Genomic DNA, 13,751 nt, shown 5'->3' on the forward strand with positions numbered 1-13,751 from the left:
GCAATCCTAGTAGGTCAGCACAAAATTAGATGGCTTTTTCCTTTAGTTTGCAGAATCTTCTATTGACAAAATGCACATAAAACACACTTGACCCTCCTTCATAGCTGCTTTGCCTCAGAAATCGAGTCTATTAACTTGTTTGGCAAATTTCCATTCAGGCAACTTACACTGCATTTCAGTGAAGTGTGTTTGCTCAAGGCTCAACATTGACAGCTTGTGTTGTTCCAGGCAGTATCTAAACCCACTCAAGGACATAGATAACTGATAGAGAGGATGAAATTTCTCATCTTTGGCCCAAAATGAGCATCATATTTAAAAAACATACTGGTAGTCATTGTTATCCTTGTGGGTAGGACACTGTGTGCAAGCACAACATTTTACAGAAAACAGCACTTGTAGTAACATACCCAAAATGAAAGTGGCCATGACCCATTAATAACAGCCTGCAATAAATAGTAACTGCAAAGCCTTCCTCTCTGGATAAAAGAGATTTAGAATACTTCCTTGTAAAAACACATGACAGAGGCGCTATTTTTCCATAGCTAATCCAGAATTGCTCAATTGTTTGGACAATGATCTATTTTAGGCAATGTATATGAAGGACAGATTTGCCTACAGCTTGAATTCCCCCCTCCCTCAACAGGCTACACTAGTCACTAAATTCTTAATTTGTTTTCTGTTTGTCATTCAAATTCAGAAGTAAAATAAGACATTAGGAAAAATCCCCAGATTTAACAATACCCACAATCTTTCTCCTTTACCACATCTGTCACAGTAGGAAAGACAAATGAGGAAACTGCAGAGAGTGATTTTAATGGAAATCTCTAAAAAATGCTTCATAATGTGACAGATGCTTTGTGGTGCAACTCTCACCCTCATCTTAAAAGCATAAGATCATACAAATATTTCTTGGTAGTCCTGTCCTTGAAAATGTCAAGTATCACTGGAAACACTGATAGATGGTTGCAGCTTTAAGAAGGAAGTACTGAAAATTAACATAGCAAAGCAAGTTTTACTATCAGTATTCATAATTTTTTTCACAGAAGTGCAGCAATAGTGAAACTGTTTTAAAAACAGGATGGAGAAAGCAGCAGTTGATGCAATCTATATTCACCAGCACCTGTTTTTACAGAGAAATTTAAGAAGGAAAAGTGCTAATACTGAAATGCTCTAAAAAACAAGACTGTTATATACAGGTGAACCCACTGGTGAGTGATACAAAATGGCCAGGCTTAGTGGAAATTTAAACTTCAGTAACAATTTATTTGGAGTATGCAAGAACAAAACAATTTACATTAAACTTAGTGTCAATATTTTTAAAACTTAGTGTCAACATTTTAAAAGATATAAAGCATTTAAAATTAGTTAAGGGAACAGCAGTAATACTGTAAACATATATAGCCATTTTAAAATTCCAGTAACAAGATATAGAACAATATTGCTTAATAGTTATTTATATAAAACTATTTTTATGTTTAAGCAAATATACAATCAGTTTTACTTATTGTAAGGAATAACACTGTTTAATGCTTAACCTATTAATACCTTAGTGTAACAAGAGCACAGTTCAGGAAGCTTACATGTGCCTGGCACTCATAACTTTTCATGGCACAATGGCTTTAGTGCTCAACTGACCAGCCTGCTAACCACGAACGTGGCTGCCTTCCGAAGAAACAAAACAAAGACTGGTAGGTAATGTCACTTTAATCATAATTTGTCCTGTATAGCACTTGAAGAAAGTTTAACTGGAAAATCATGAAAGCTTTTACGACATGCCCAGGAACAGTCTTTACCAGTATTCCTAGCAGCATTCCACACAATTTTTACTTACCAGTGTGAGGATATGGAGGTCAGCTACATTTTAAATTCCATTTCAGAGCAGGTACATGGAGTTTAACCACAGCTAAGCAAACCCTGAGCAAAAATTACCTTTCAAACGATGTTTCCAGCCCTGGTTTATCTTTTTAAGAAACTTTCTGCTGTTCTACGAAAGACAAGAGTCAAGATGTTCATTTATTTTAGATTCCAAAACATCAGTCTCACAGACAGGACAAGTGACTCTTCTCTCCTGCCTCACAGGATTGCTAGGACTTGCAGAGGACTGTGTAAGTTCAACTCTGTTTTTTGTAGTTGTAGTGACATAAGTACCCCCCTTTTTGTTGAAATACTTTTCAAAGGCAGTTTTGTCTTCCTTTTTTGGCCATTGCTGCAGTGTATTAACACATTCTAAGCTTTTTTTCTCAGATGCACCCTGAGCTCTTGGGGTCTGCTCCAAACAAATTCGTTTTGGTGACCAGTTAGAAGATGGCATAGCCCTCTTGCCAACTGGTGAGCCTTGGCTTGATGTTTCTTCGGCAGCACGAGCCATCCTAGCAGGCAATCCACAGTCGTTCTCATCATCTTCTGGGTGAGCAGCAGAGAGTTTTGGAAACTCACTCTTTAAAGCTAAGCTGCTCTTCTCACCAGCACCTTTGGTATGAAGCAGAAAGATACTGCCATGGGGTAATTTTTCCAGTTTTATCTTGTTTTTAGGGATTGGTGATGTCCTTACTGCTGAATGATGCAATGAGCCATGTGCTTCACTGTTTGCAGTGGAGCTGATGGCATTTGTGTTTTTCTCTGAAAGTACACCGTCTCCTCCTCCAAGCCGATGTCCCGTTCCACTAAAAGGAGCCAAGTCTTTGCAATTACCATGCATTTGTGTCTTGCCTGCAAAATCAGATTAAAAAATAAATTAATATTTTCATTAAAAAGTCATGGGCTTATTATTTGAAGTGCTTCACACAAAAAAATCTGCTGCTTGAAAATAATGCGTCAAACTAAACATTTTGTAGACAATACAGTTGAGGAGCAGCCTAGAAGTGCAAAAACAAAAGGCCCTGTTCTTTGGCTACATAACAGTAACATCAAAACCAAGCTTATGTAGTGTTTGGTCCATATTTGTTCAAGAAAACTTCTGGACAAAAATCAGTTCAGAAAAGAAAAAAAAAATCATAAAATACCTTCATTAGTTGACTTGAAATGTGGAGGTTTTGCTGCCTGAGTTTTCTGCTTGGACTTCTCCGAGAATTTCTCTGGCTCTTTCACTTTTGTGAACGTGCCCCCACACGTCCTTTGATGTTCATCCCACCAGAAGTCATGTGCAGAGGGTGCTCTGTTCATTGAGCGCTTCACATATCCAAAGTAAGGCGCTCTGTTTTGGCAGGGGCCATTGCACCGCCACCAGTGCTGGCGGTACACATTAATCTCATCATAAAAATCGTGATAGATCTACATTTAGAAAAACAAACAAACAAACAAAATCCACAAAAGAACAGTCACTCAGGAAGTTACAAATTTTATATCACTAGCTCTAAAATGTTTTTTAAAAAAATCTGTTTCCATTCAATTCCTTCCACTACTGCTGTGATTTTTATATTAGCAGTTAAGAGCTAGATCTGAGTAAAAATTTATCAACAATGCTTTAAAAAAAAGATAGGAAGCGTAGGAATATGTCCTGGTTATCTTGTTGGAACTGCAAAAAGATAATTTTGGAAATCTATCTACAATTTCACATAGAAGATGTACTGTTTAGAAAGCATTTCAAACAATACCAGTATTGTATTCTCCTTTCAGTTATTACCTTAATTGATCTTATTAGATGCATTATTTTTAAATATTGACAGAAATATTGACCCTCTATTGACATAAATCTTGACTGCTCTTCACATGGAGCACTTCTGTCCCTGCTACCATTTAAGCTCTTTCTAATTTACCACAAAAGCTTAAAGAAAAATTCTTACAGAGAACATACCTGAAAATTACATGACTAACAGCTCACCACATCTTCCTCAACCTCTTTCCACCACCATCCCCAACAAATAACTATGGAACTAGCATACACTTGGATGCAAATTTGTATTGGTACCAACTGTGGAGTGTCTAATAAGAACATTACTTAATATGCACCAGTCAACCAAAACAGCAAATCAGGAAGAAAGCTCTATTAAAGAAGGTGAAGAGGATTATTCTTACTGTGACATTGGCTCCAGTCAGGAGATTAATACGACGCATGTGCTTGCAGAACTCAGGTCCATGGGACTCACGATCTTTGTAGTTATGAGTAACAAAGAGCAGGGCGTGGATCATTTCGTGCAACAGCGTCTGAAATGATGCAACCATTAGATATTCAATGAAAAGCATTGCATTTTCAGTTTCATTATTAAGCTGCAAGTATTGTACTCTTCTACATTGATTGTGGTTACTGATCTTATCTTTGATTATTCACATACTCAGTCTGGGTCATAAAAACATAATACTTTGATCTATCAAACCAAATTACCCCTATTCCCACATCACTAAAACACACTGCATAATATCACTTCCATAAGCAGCATTCCAAAAAGGAGATATAATCCTCAAATTTAAATTGGATCTTTAAAGACATCATCCCCTACACAGCCCCCAAAAAGAGCCATTTTGAGCAAGCTGAAATTCTACAGCATTTCTGTTGTTAGGCAAATCTGAATGTTCAGCCAGCTCCAAGCAGCAACTCTGGCAGAGGCCCAAAAGCAATAAAATGTCATGTTAAGTCATAACCTATATCCTTATTTTCTGCTGTTGGCCCTTTCAAAACTATAGTCCATGTTTGGTTTGAATATTAAAGGATAATTTTGGAGTTAAAAGCCTGGGGTGTTATTTTCTCTATATAAAGTCAATAAAATAAACAAGTGACTTAAGACTTCTACTGGGAGTTGCCCACTTAGAAACATAAAACTAAAGATTACCATGGTACTGCAACACAAGCCACATGAATGTAACAGTAAAGCCAGTGCTATTTTATGACCTATAAGTTACTGCATAACAGAATCCCACTATGAAATCTAAAATGTTTGTATGAAGTGGCGGGTGTGCACAAAACACTTCACGTGCAGATTCATAAGCCATGTTCGAATACCTCCACAAGATCCTTCCTCGGCCGTAACTTTAGAAGCGGCTCACTGAGACGAATGGAACACAACCCACTACTTTTGTGATATGAACAGATACCAGCAGAGCTGAAAGGAAAGAAGAAAGAAAATACAAAAATGTATTTGTTTCTTTCTTCATTGTAGCACATGAAGAAAACAGAGAATTTAAGTCAGAATGCCATCCCCTGTAAACACATGCTAGGTCACTCAGAACATGGAATAAAATCACTTTGAGTAGTTACCTGAAAAATTCAGCATCATTAAGCAAAGAAAGAAAATATCCACAAGTTCCTTATAGTAGAAAAACCTGGTTTTTAAGGTAGAAGAATGTTTCCTTTAGAACTTGTGATGAACTAAAATACACTGCACAGAGGCTGGAGATTCACGGCAGCAAATGCAGACTTAATTGGCAGTTGTTTCAATTTTACTCCCCACCCTTCATCAACTTTTGGCTCATACTGAACCTACATATACCTCCACTTCTGTGCACTAATCCAGCAAACACGACTTTTTTTTGTTTGTGTTAGTCCTACTGAGTTAGCCCTCAATCGGTGCAACATCCAACTGTTTCCAAATGTCTAAAGAATACCGCAGCCAGCAGAGGATACGAGGTGGTGGGACTTCCAGCTGCTAGCAACTGCATCTGCTGCAGAACTGCAGCCTGCACTTTAAAGATTTCTAGGTTTGTTTAACCTCAGATTTCTTCTATGTTCCCCTTCCTAGCCCATTCTAAATTTTTCTAATATACTATTATTGGTTCATATTTGTCCTTCTGCTGTGCAGTAAAACTATCATAAAAACTGAGAACCAGAGCAGCAACACGAGCATGTGAGGCTTCCATACACATCATCTAAGACCAAGTAATTTCTTCCATTTAACATCCCTCCAGCTTGCCTGCATCCCGTGGAAAGCCATTGGTGGCTGCCACGGACGACAGATGCAAGGCAAGGGAGACAATGACGGCGACCAACTCACGTCCCGCCGTCCGGGCTCTGCCGGCGCTGCGGAACATCCGAGTGCCCGGGAAGAGAAGCCACGGCACCAGCAGGGCGCTAGCGGGGCACGGCGAGGAGCAGCACAGACAAGCGACAGCTCCTGCCGACACCGCGCACGCCGGCGGCGGCGGCACGGCGGCAGCTCCCGGACACACGGACCGGCCCGGGACAGCCCAGCCCCGGCAGCTCGGCCCACATCCCCCTGCCGCACCTGGTCATGCGGGGGCTCCAGGACACCGTGACAGCCTCCAGCTTGCCCCAGAAGAGCGTCTGGTTGAAGTGCACGAACAGGCCGTGCACGTCCGGGCTGGGGTCCAGCAGCTCCCACGCCTCGTCCACCACCGACAGCGGGCGGAGGGATGAGCCGTACGGAGAGACATCAGGGCGCTTTGCTGCCGCCGCCGCTGCCTCGTCCTGCTCTTCCCAGTCCCTCTGCAGCCTGAGGGCCAACAGGAAATCCTCGTCCTCCATCCCGAGCGCGGCTCCGTCGGCCGGCACAGAGCGCAACCGGAACGCGCAGCGGCCGCGACGCACGCGCAGCACCGCCCCGCGGGCGCCGCCGCCGCGTCCTTCCGAGTGCGCGGGCCGGCACATCCCTGCGCCGCTTCCCTTCCCTTCCTTCCCTTCTCCTCGCTTGCTCCGCTCCGCCTCCGCCGGCGCGGCCCCATCCCGTCACCGCAGGCAGTCGCTCCGGCCGCGGGGCGCAGGCGCGGCGGGTGTCGCCGGGCGGGTACCGGGCGGACATGGCGCTGTCGCTGGGCGAGGGCGGCGGCGGGAGCCGGCTGCGGCGGCAGCTGGAGTCGGGCGGCTTCGCGGCGGGGGAGTACGTGAAGCAGCTGTCGCAGCAGTCGGACGGGGACCGGGACCTGCAGGAGCACCGGCAGCGCATCCAGGCGCTGAGCGAGGAGACGGCGCAGAGCCTGAAGCGCAATGTCTACCAAAACTACCGGCAGTTCATCGAGACGGCGCGGGAGATCAGCTACCTGGAGAGCGAGATGTACCAGCTCAGCCACATCCTCACCGAGCAGAAGGGCATCATGGAGGCCGTCACCCAGGCCCTGCTCCTCCAAGCCGACCGCGACGACCCCGCGCTGGGCGCCCGCCGCGCCGCCGCCGCCGACCCCTTCCTGCCGCTGTCGGCCAAGGAGGCGGCGGCCAGCGAGGAGGGGCGGCAGCGCACTCTCACCACCCTCCTGGAGAAGGTGGAGGGCTGCCGCGACCTCCTGCCCGAGAGCCCTGGCAAGTACCTGGTGTACAACGGCGACCTGGTGGAGTACGACGCGGACCACATGGCGCAGATCCAGCGGGTGCACGCCTTCCTGATGAACGACTGCCTGCTCGTGGCCACCGCCCTGCCCAGCCGCCGCGGCGCCTACCGCTACGACGCCCTGTACCCCCTCGACGGGCTGGCCGTGGTCAACGTCAAGGACAACCCGCCTATGAAGGACATGTTCAAACTGCTCATGTTCCCCGAGAGCCGCATCTTCCAGGCTGAGAACGCCAAGATCAAGAAGGAGTGGCTGGAGGTGCTGGAGGAGACCAAGCGCAGCCGCGCCCTCAGCGAGAAGCGGCGCCTGGAGCAGGAGGCTCTGCCCCGGCCCGCGCCCGCGCCCCCCGAGTCCACCAACCCCTTCGACGAGGACGAGGAGGAGGAGGATGAGCCCTCCGCCGAGGAGGAGGTTGTTGACCTCTCACTTGAGTGGATCCAAGAGCTGCCCGAGGACCTGGACGTCTGCATTGCCCAGCGGGACTTCGAGGGGGCGGTTGACCTGTTGGATAAGCTGAACGAGTACCTGGCGGACAAGCCTGCGAGCCAGCCCGTGAAGGAGCTGCGGGCCAAGGTGGATGAGCGCGTCCGGCAGCTGACGGACGTGCTGGTGTTCGAGCTGTCCCCGGACCGCTCGCTGCGCGGAGGGCCGCGGGCCACCCGCCGGGCCGTGTCCCAGCTCATTCGCCTGGGCCAGTCCACCAAGGCGTGCGAGCTGTTCCTGAAGAACCGGGCGGCCGCGGTGCAGACCGCCATCCGGCAGCTGCGCATCGAGGGCGCCACGCTGCTCTACATCCACAAGCTCTGCCACGTCTTCTTCACCAGCCTGCTGGAGACGGCCAGGGAGTTTGAGACGGACTTCGCCGGCAACAACGGCTGCTACTCGGCGTTTGTTGTCTGGGCCCGCTCGTCCATGAGGATGTTTGTAGACGCCTTCAGTAAGCAAGTGTTTGATAGCAAGGAGAGTTTGTCAACTGCGGCAGAGTGTGTCAAGGTAAGAGAGTCCAAAGAGTTGGGTGGTGGGGCACAGCAGCTGAAACAAAGGCTTCAAAGCTTTAAAGTCTCGTCTCTAACTCTGGTTTGGTTGTTGACTCTTGTGTGGGTCTCCAGAGAGATTTCCTGAGTTGAAAGATTAATATTCATTCGAGGTTTGTTTGGTTTTTTTTCAGTTTAACAGAGGAAATCCTTAAGGTTATAATACAGGCCAAGGAAAACCCTGCCTTTATCAGGAATGCAAATGTGTTAATTCTTAATTTACCTGTAACTAGTAGGAGGTCCTAAAATTTACATGAACTACGCCTGAATTATAAGTACTTCAAAACTTTCTCTTTGTTCTCCAAGGCTGTCTTTAGGTACATTTTCATACTTTTTTTGCAAGACTAACTTTCTCAGGTTATGCTTTCTTTTGGCTGCTGATTGGGAGGGGGGAAAAAAAGCTTGTGCATGTGAGTTACATAGTGTAATTGTCCAGAGTTTTTTGACAGCCAGGGTGTATCTTTCAGTTATTAATTTCTCATTAATGAGATTCTTAAAGCACGATAAACAAGTATGAGTAACCCATCTCAGTTTTCTGAGATGAATTTGATAAATGTGTAAGGTGAAAAGGGAGCCTGCACACTAATAACATCCTTTGCTTTTCTTTGTTATCCCAGGTGGCTAAAGAGCACTGCAAGCAGCTGAGCGAGATTGGACTGGATCTCACCTTCATTATTCACGCCCTTCTGGTAAAGGATATCAAAGGTGCTTTGCAGAGCTACAAGGATATCATCATCGAGGCCACCAAGCACCGCAACTCTGAGGAGATGTGGAGAAGGATGAACCTGATGACTCCAGAGGCACTGGGGAAGCTCAGGGAGGAGATGAGGAGCTGTGGGGTGGGCAATTTTGACCAGTACACGGGGGATGACTGCTGGGTCAACCTCAGTTACACTGTAGTAGCTTTCACTAAGCAGACTATGGCCTTCTTGGAGGAAGCGTTAAAGCTTTACTTCCCAGAGCTGCATATGGTTCTCCTGGAGAGTCTGGTGGAAATCATCCTGGTGGCTGTCCAGCATGTCGATTACAGTTTACGGTGTGAACAGGACCCAGAGAAAAAAGCATTCATTAGGCAGAATGCCTCTTTCCTGTATGAAACTGTCCTTCCTGTTGTGGAAAAAAGGTTTGAGGAAGGAGTTGGAAAGCCAGCCAAGCAGCTACAGGATCTGAGAAATGCCTCAAGATTGATGCGTGTAAATCCGGAAAGTACCACCTCTGTGGTGTGAAGTGAACCTAACTGTTCCTCGGAACAAGGTGGCAGCACTTACTGAAGATTGTTGTACATTGAACAGATGAACTAAACAGGGGTTTTTTGAGTCCCTGAAAGATGCAGAACTCTTATCTGCTGCATTCCAGAAGCTGAAGACTTTGAATCAATGCCTGCAAGCATGCAATGCTTTACTTGTTGGATGGGGTGTAGGGAAGTGAGAAGGTGGAGGTCACATGTCCTTGACAGCATATCCTCTATGAAGGGCTTGTGTAGTATTTGTGACGTGGGAAATAACTGTAATACACAAATTTTGGCCAATTGTTTGTGAAAGTCTTACATACATATACAGCAGATGGCAGGAAAAGATCAATTCTCATCATGTCACTGTAGCAGTTCTTTTTTAAGGCAGTGTTCTGGTAGGAGGGTAAGTGCTGAAGCATTCCCAGGGTGTGGTATTCAGTAAGGCACGTCCACCATCCACATGTGACTCTGCAGATAAATGACATGGATTTGCACAATGTGATTTTTGTGGTAGCAATGCAGACTTTTCTTTAACATTGAGATTATCTTAATTCATTTCAGAGGCAGAATGAAATAAAAATGCTTTTAATATAGGTTCTGGTGTTTGTGTGAAGGGGCTTCTTCTGTTAAGTAAGCTGGCCTGTCAGCTTGAATTATAGTTGTCTGAAAACAAACCTGCTGTCTGAACAATTTGTTTGCTTCAAGAGAAGTGAGAATAAATTTCTTCCTTTCCTCTTTATGTTCCTCTTCCATGTTTTCTCACGGATCTAATTGGGGTCATGTCCATTTAGTGAAGTGTGCACTGTTGCTTGAGGGGCTGTCACAAATGCATTATGGGCTGTTGTCTCCTGGTTGGAACCATAGAGAAGAGGCATAAATGCTCTTGAGACGTGCAGGGCAGGGAGAGGGACTGAAGGGACTGTTTCATTTGGAAGAAATGGAATGCTAGTTTTGCTGTACAGAACAGAAGCAGCACCTGGTGAAGGGACTCTGAGGCTTTTTTGTAAGAGATGTGAACTTTGAAACATGCACTGTCTCCTGCAGAAATCACAAGGATTTGGCTAGCAATTTTAATGTTGATGGGGCAAGTTTATACAAATACTTTTATGTTTGGATTGAATTATGTTGGCTGTCTGATGCAGTGTATGTCTCTGAAAATAAAATAAGCCAAGTCTTTTGTGAAGGATGGCTTTGGAAAGCTGTCAGCTTCAACTTCTAAGCTGTGCAAACTTCTTCCGCTTCCGTGCAAACTTTCTTAATTGTGAGAAAATCATGTTACAGCTAAGGGACCTTGTGATCAGTCCCTCAAAAAGTGTCCTTAACGAGAATAACTAAATATCGTATTCCTGTAACACTTTCAAATTAAAACTTTTGCAGTTTGTGTCAAGGTAATGAATGCCTTGTGACTACCTGAACAAACAAAAGGTATCACTAGTAAAACATTTTGTGTGACTATATACTGGAGCTTCTTAATTTTTCCCTATTTTCATAGTGCTAGTTCAGCGCAGTTTTCACAGTGTCTGGGTTTTGTTCTCTTGCTCTTTGGATGCCTTTTGAGCTGTCAGATTTTGCAAAGCATCCTATTGTCTCTGCTCACTTGCTTTGCAATGTTTGGGCCTTTTGCTAGCAACTCACAAAAAAAGTCATACAAAATGTTTTTAAAGAGTAACTGGTTGCTCCCAGCTTGCATTGACTGAAAACCAGTGAAATAGATCTAGTGAGTTAGAACTTGTGTAACATATTCTGTCAGAGAGTCCTATTGGTGTTATTTCAGTAGTGAACTGGTTTTGATATCAGAACCTAGTGAAGTACAGCAAAGTAATATAACCTCTGTCATTTGTTTAAAGTGGGAAACCTAATCTGAGAAATGTGTTCAAGTGAATTATAAATGAGAGCTGTGTGTGGTGATGGGTATTTTGAAGGAGAGGGAGAAGAGATAGCTTTTTTTTTTTCTGTGAACATGGGTAGATTTCTTTTTATTTAACAGCAGAAGAAAGCAGAATAAATACAGATGAGCCTTATCTTTATCTGTGTGTTTGCAAGAGAAGGGTTAGATCTGGAACTCTAGACTGATTATTGTGATGCTTGGGGATTTTATGCAAGAAGCTGAATTGTAGTTTCCCAACTCCTAAGCATTAACATGACAGTGAAAAGGAGGAGAGTCCTGTTCATGCTTCTGCTGTGAGCTGGTGTAGCACGGCTTACCCTTCTCCGAGAATATGTAGAATGTAATTCTGCCACATGCTCTGTTTATGCCTGTGTCACTGAGCCTTTCATCAATCTATTTATGGCTCACTGAGCCTACTGATTTTGTCTCTGCTGTCGTCCATGGAGCAGTGGGCTTACACTGATGTTGGGTTTAAGGCATCAGGAAATCTTTTAATTTGGGTCATCAAACATCATGTTCTTGTGCCTGTCAAAATTCAAACAGGTGTGGGTTGTGTAAACTGCTATAAGTGGCATTGATATTTTTTAACTTGTGACTCTAAGTCATCATAAAAGAAAAACACTAACATAAAGAAAATGGTGTGGAATTAAACTTAAGTTGTATTATGGTAACTTGTTTAACAGAGAAAAATCGGTGTATGCTGAGTCATAGTTCAATAAATTTCAGTTTTGGAATGGCACTTTCCTTTTCCTAAGCTGTACACTTGTGGGGATAGTGTTGTTCAAGTTGGGATTTGCAGTAACTACTGAATAAACTACAGTTCTGCTAATTAGAGAAAGAATTAATATTGGGGTTTTTTTGAGACAACTGCAAATAAAATCTGGTTTCCTTTAGCTGCTGTGACAAAATTATGAAAAACTATTCTTTTTTAATTCAGATAAATTTATGTATTAGAATTTAATGCAATAACTTTTCTGAACAGTGAAGACAATGTATTAAAACATTTGGACATACAGCACTAGTGGTGTATTTATTTTGATCACCAGAAAGTGGATGTTGGTTTGGAGTTCCAGTGAAGTCAGAGAGCTGCAGGTCAGTCCCTTGTGAGGGAGAGGTGAGCAGCAGCCAGCTGATGAAAGCCAAGTGGTGTCACTTCAGTTACATTCTTACAAAGCCACTTCAGCGAGGTGATGCTGGAAGAAAATGTTTCTGGACGCGGAGAGGCTGTACTCTGCTATGATGGGACTTTGAGTGTGTGTGTGTGATGGATTATCAACACCGAGGCAGCGTAATGCTAAAGGGTTTGTTATCTTGCAGACGTTTTTGTGTGGAGTCCATGCATGCTTACCTTGGGTGCTGAATGTGTAGTACAGCCTGTCCCCTCACTAGGTGGAGCTTTGTGCCATGAAACCTGAGCAGGCTGCGAGCAGGCACAGGCATGGAAGCTGTGCTGCCTGCAGTGTGGCTTGGCAGGTTTTAGGTAGCATGCTAGGGGAAGAAGATGCTGCCGAGAATGATCCAGATGTTATGTTCAGGTCTTTTTCATTCCTTAGTAGTGGTTGTGTTCTGCATTTTCTAATTCTTGTACTGTTTAATTTTTAGTTCTTCATGTTTCCCTGAGGTGTTTCTGTACCATTGGCAGGTGTCCTCTAGAGTATCTCACCTTTCTGCTTTTCTTTAAGGTAGATACTAACATGTAACTTGTGTTCTGCCTGAAAAGTACTGCTACACTTCAAGCCCCTGCAAAAGTGTGAAGAGTTGCTTGTCCCAGCTGCAGTTTTATATCTCATGTAAAATGTTCAGATTAGTGACTTCTGAAAGTCAAGTTTGTGTGACCTCTGGTCATGTTATTTCAATATTGGACTGAAATTCCTGTGTAACTTCATGCTCACTGTGCAGATTTGCACTCCAACATGGTAACAGAGAAGGTCCCCACCACCTGTCATTATAATTTACACACTTTGTATTCCCTTTGCTGCCCAACTGTTTCAGTTTAACTGAGTTACCTTTTACTTAAAATTAGTAGTAGTTTTACAGACTTCAGTAATGAGAATCAAATCTGGCATGGGGCTTTTCTGTCAAGCAGCTCTGTGATTATAGACATCTTTTTCCTCACAGGTTCAGGAGTTGTGATATGCCCTCAATCCCTACAAAGTCTGACAGGATAGTGGAGAGAGAAACACCTCAAACTGTGGGGATTTATGTCATTTACCACTTCAAGGGATGTTGACTGGAGTAATAGATTAGAATTTGTTTGAGCCACCTTGGACACAGAGTTGTGTGTATTACAAGAGGTAATACACCTCTTCTGTATTTAGGAAACTTTGTTTATACAGCTTCAGCAGCCTCAACATGCCCTGTAATACAGTTCTCAATTTCAGGGTTA

General features: G+C 44.2%; 2 protein-coding genes across 2 annotated transcripts; one reads left to right on the forward strand and one right to left on the reverse strand.

The window, feature by feature from the left end:
• Positions 1–1,236: 1,236 nt before the first annotated feature.
• On the reverse strand, positions 1,237–6,465 carry SPRTN (SprT-like N-terminal domain). The gene is made up of 5 exons (XM_021527128.3): positions 6,156–6,465; positions 4,937–5,036; positions 4,015–4,143; positions 3,003–3,270; positions 1,237–2,709 (listed from the first exon to the last, which is right to left on the reverse strand). Exons 1-5 carry the CDS (start codon positions 6,413–6,415, stop codon positions 1,985–1,987), a joined length of 1,482 nt encoding a protein of 493 aa, XP_021382803.3. The 5' UTR covers positions 6,416–6,465; the 3' UTR covers positions 1,237–1,984.
• Positions 6,466–6,647: 182 nt separating this feature from the next.
• EXOC8 (exocyst complex component 8) lies at positions 6,648–12,380 on the forward strand. Its single transcript, XM_021527129.3, has 2 exons — positions 6,648–8,205; positions 8,864–12,380. Exons 1-2 carry the CDS (start codon positions 6,688–6,690, stop codon positions 9,470–9,472), a joined length of 2,127 nt encoding a protein of 708 aa, XP_021382804.1. The 5' UTR covers positions 6,648–6,687; the 3' UTR covers positions 9,473–12,380.
• Positions 12,381–13,751: the final 1,371 nt, after the last annotated feature.

This window comes from Lonchura striata, chromosome 3 (genome assembly GCF_050655825.1).
Source record: "Lonchura striata isolate lonStrDom1 chromosome 3, ASM5065582v1, whole genome shotgun sequence".
Taxonomy (NCBI): domain Eukaryota; kingdom Metazoa; phylum Chordata; class Aves; order Passeriformes; family Estrildidae; genus Lonchura; species Lonchura striata.

Excerpts from the sequence above, each read along its gene's own strand:
- SPRTN (XM_021527128.3), bottom strand. The coding sequence starts at position 6,415 with ATGGAGGACGAGGATTTCCTGTTGGCCCTCAGGCTGCAGAGGGACTGG. Across the intron at positions 4,144-4,936 it reads CGAGGAAGGATCTTGTGGAG|ACGCTGTTGCACGAAATGAT; the intron begins GTATTCGAACAT and ends GCATCATTTCAG. Across the intron at positions 2,710-3,002 it reads TTTCAAGTCAACTAATGAAG|GCAAGACACAAATGCATGGT; the intron begins GTATTTTATGAT and ends CTGATTTTGCAG.
- EXOC8 (XM_021527129.3), top strand. The coding sequence starts at position 6,688 with ATGGCGCTGTCGCTGGGCGAGGGCGGCGGCGGGAGCCGGCTGCGGCGG. Across the intron at positions 8,206-8,863 it reads CTGCGGCAGAGTGTGTCAAG|GTGGCTAAAGAGCACTGCAA; the intron begins GTAAGAGAGTCC and ends TTGTTATCCCAG.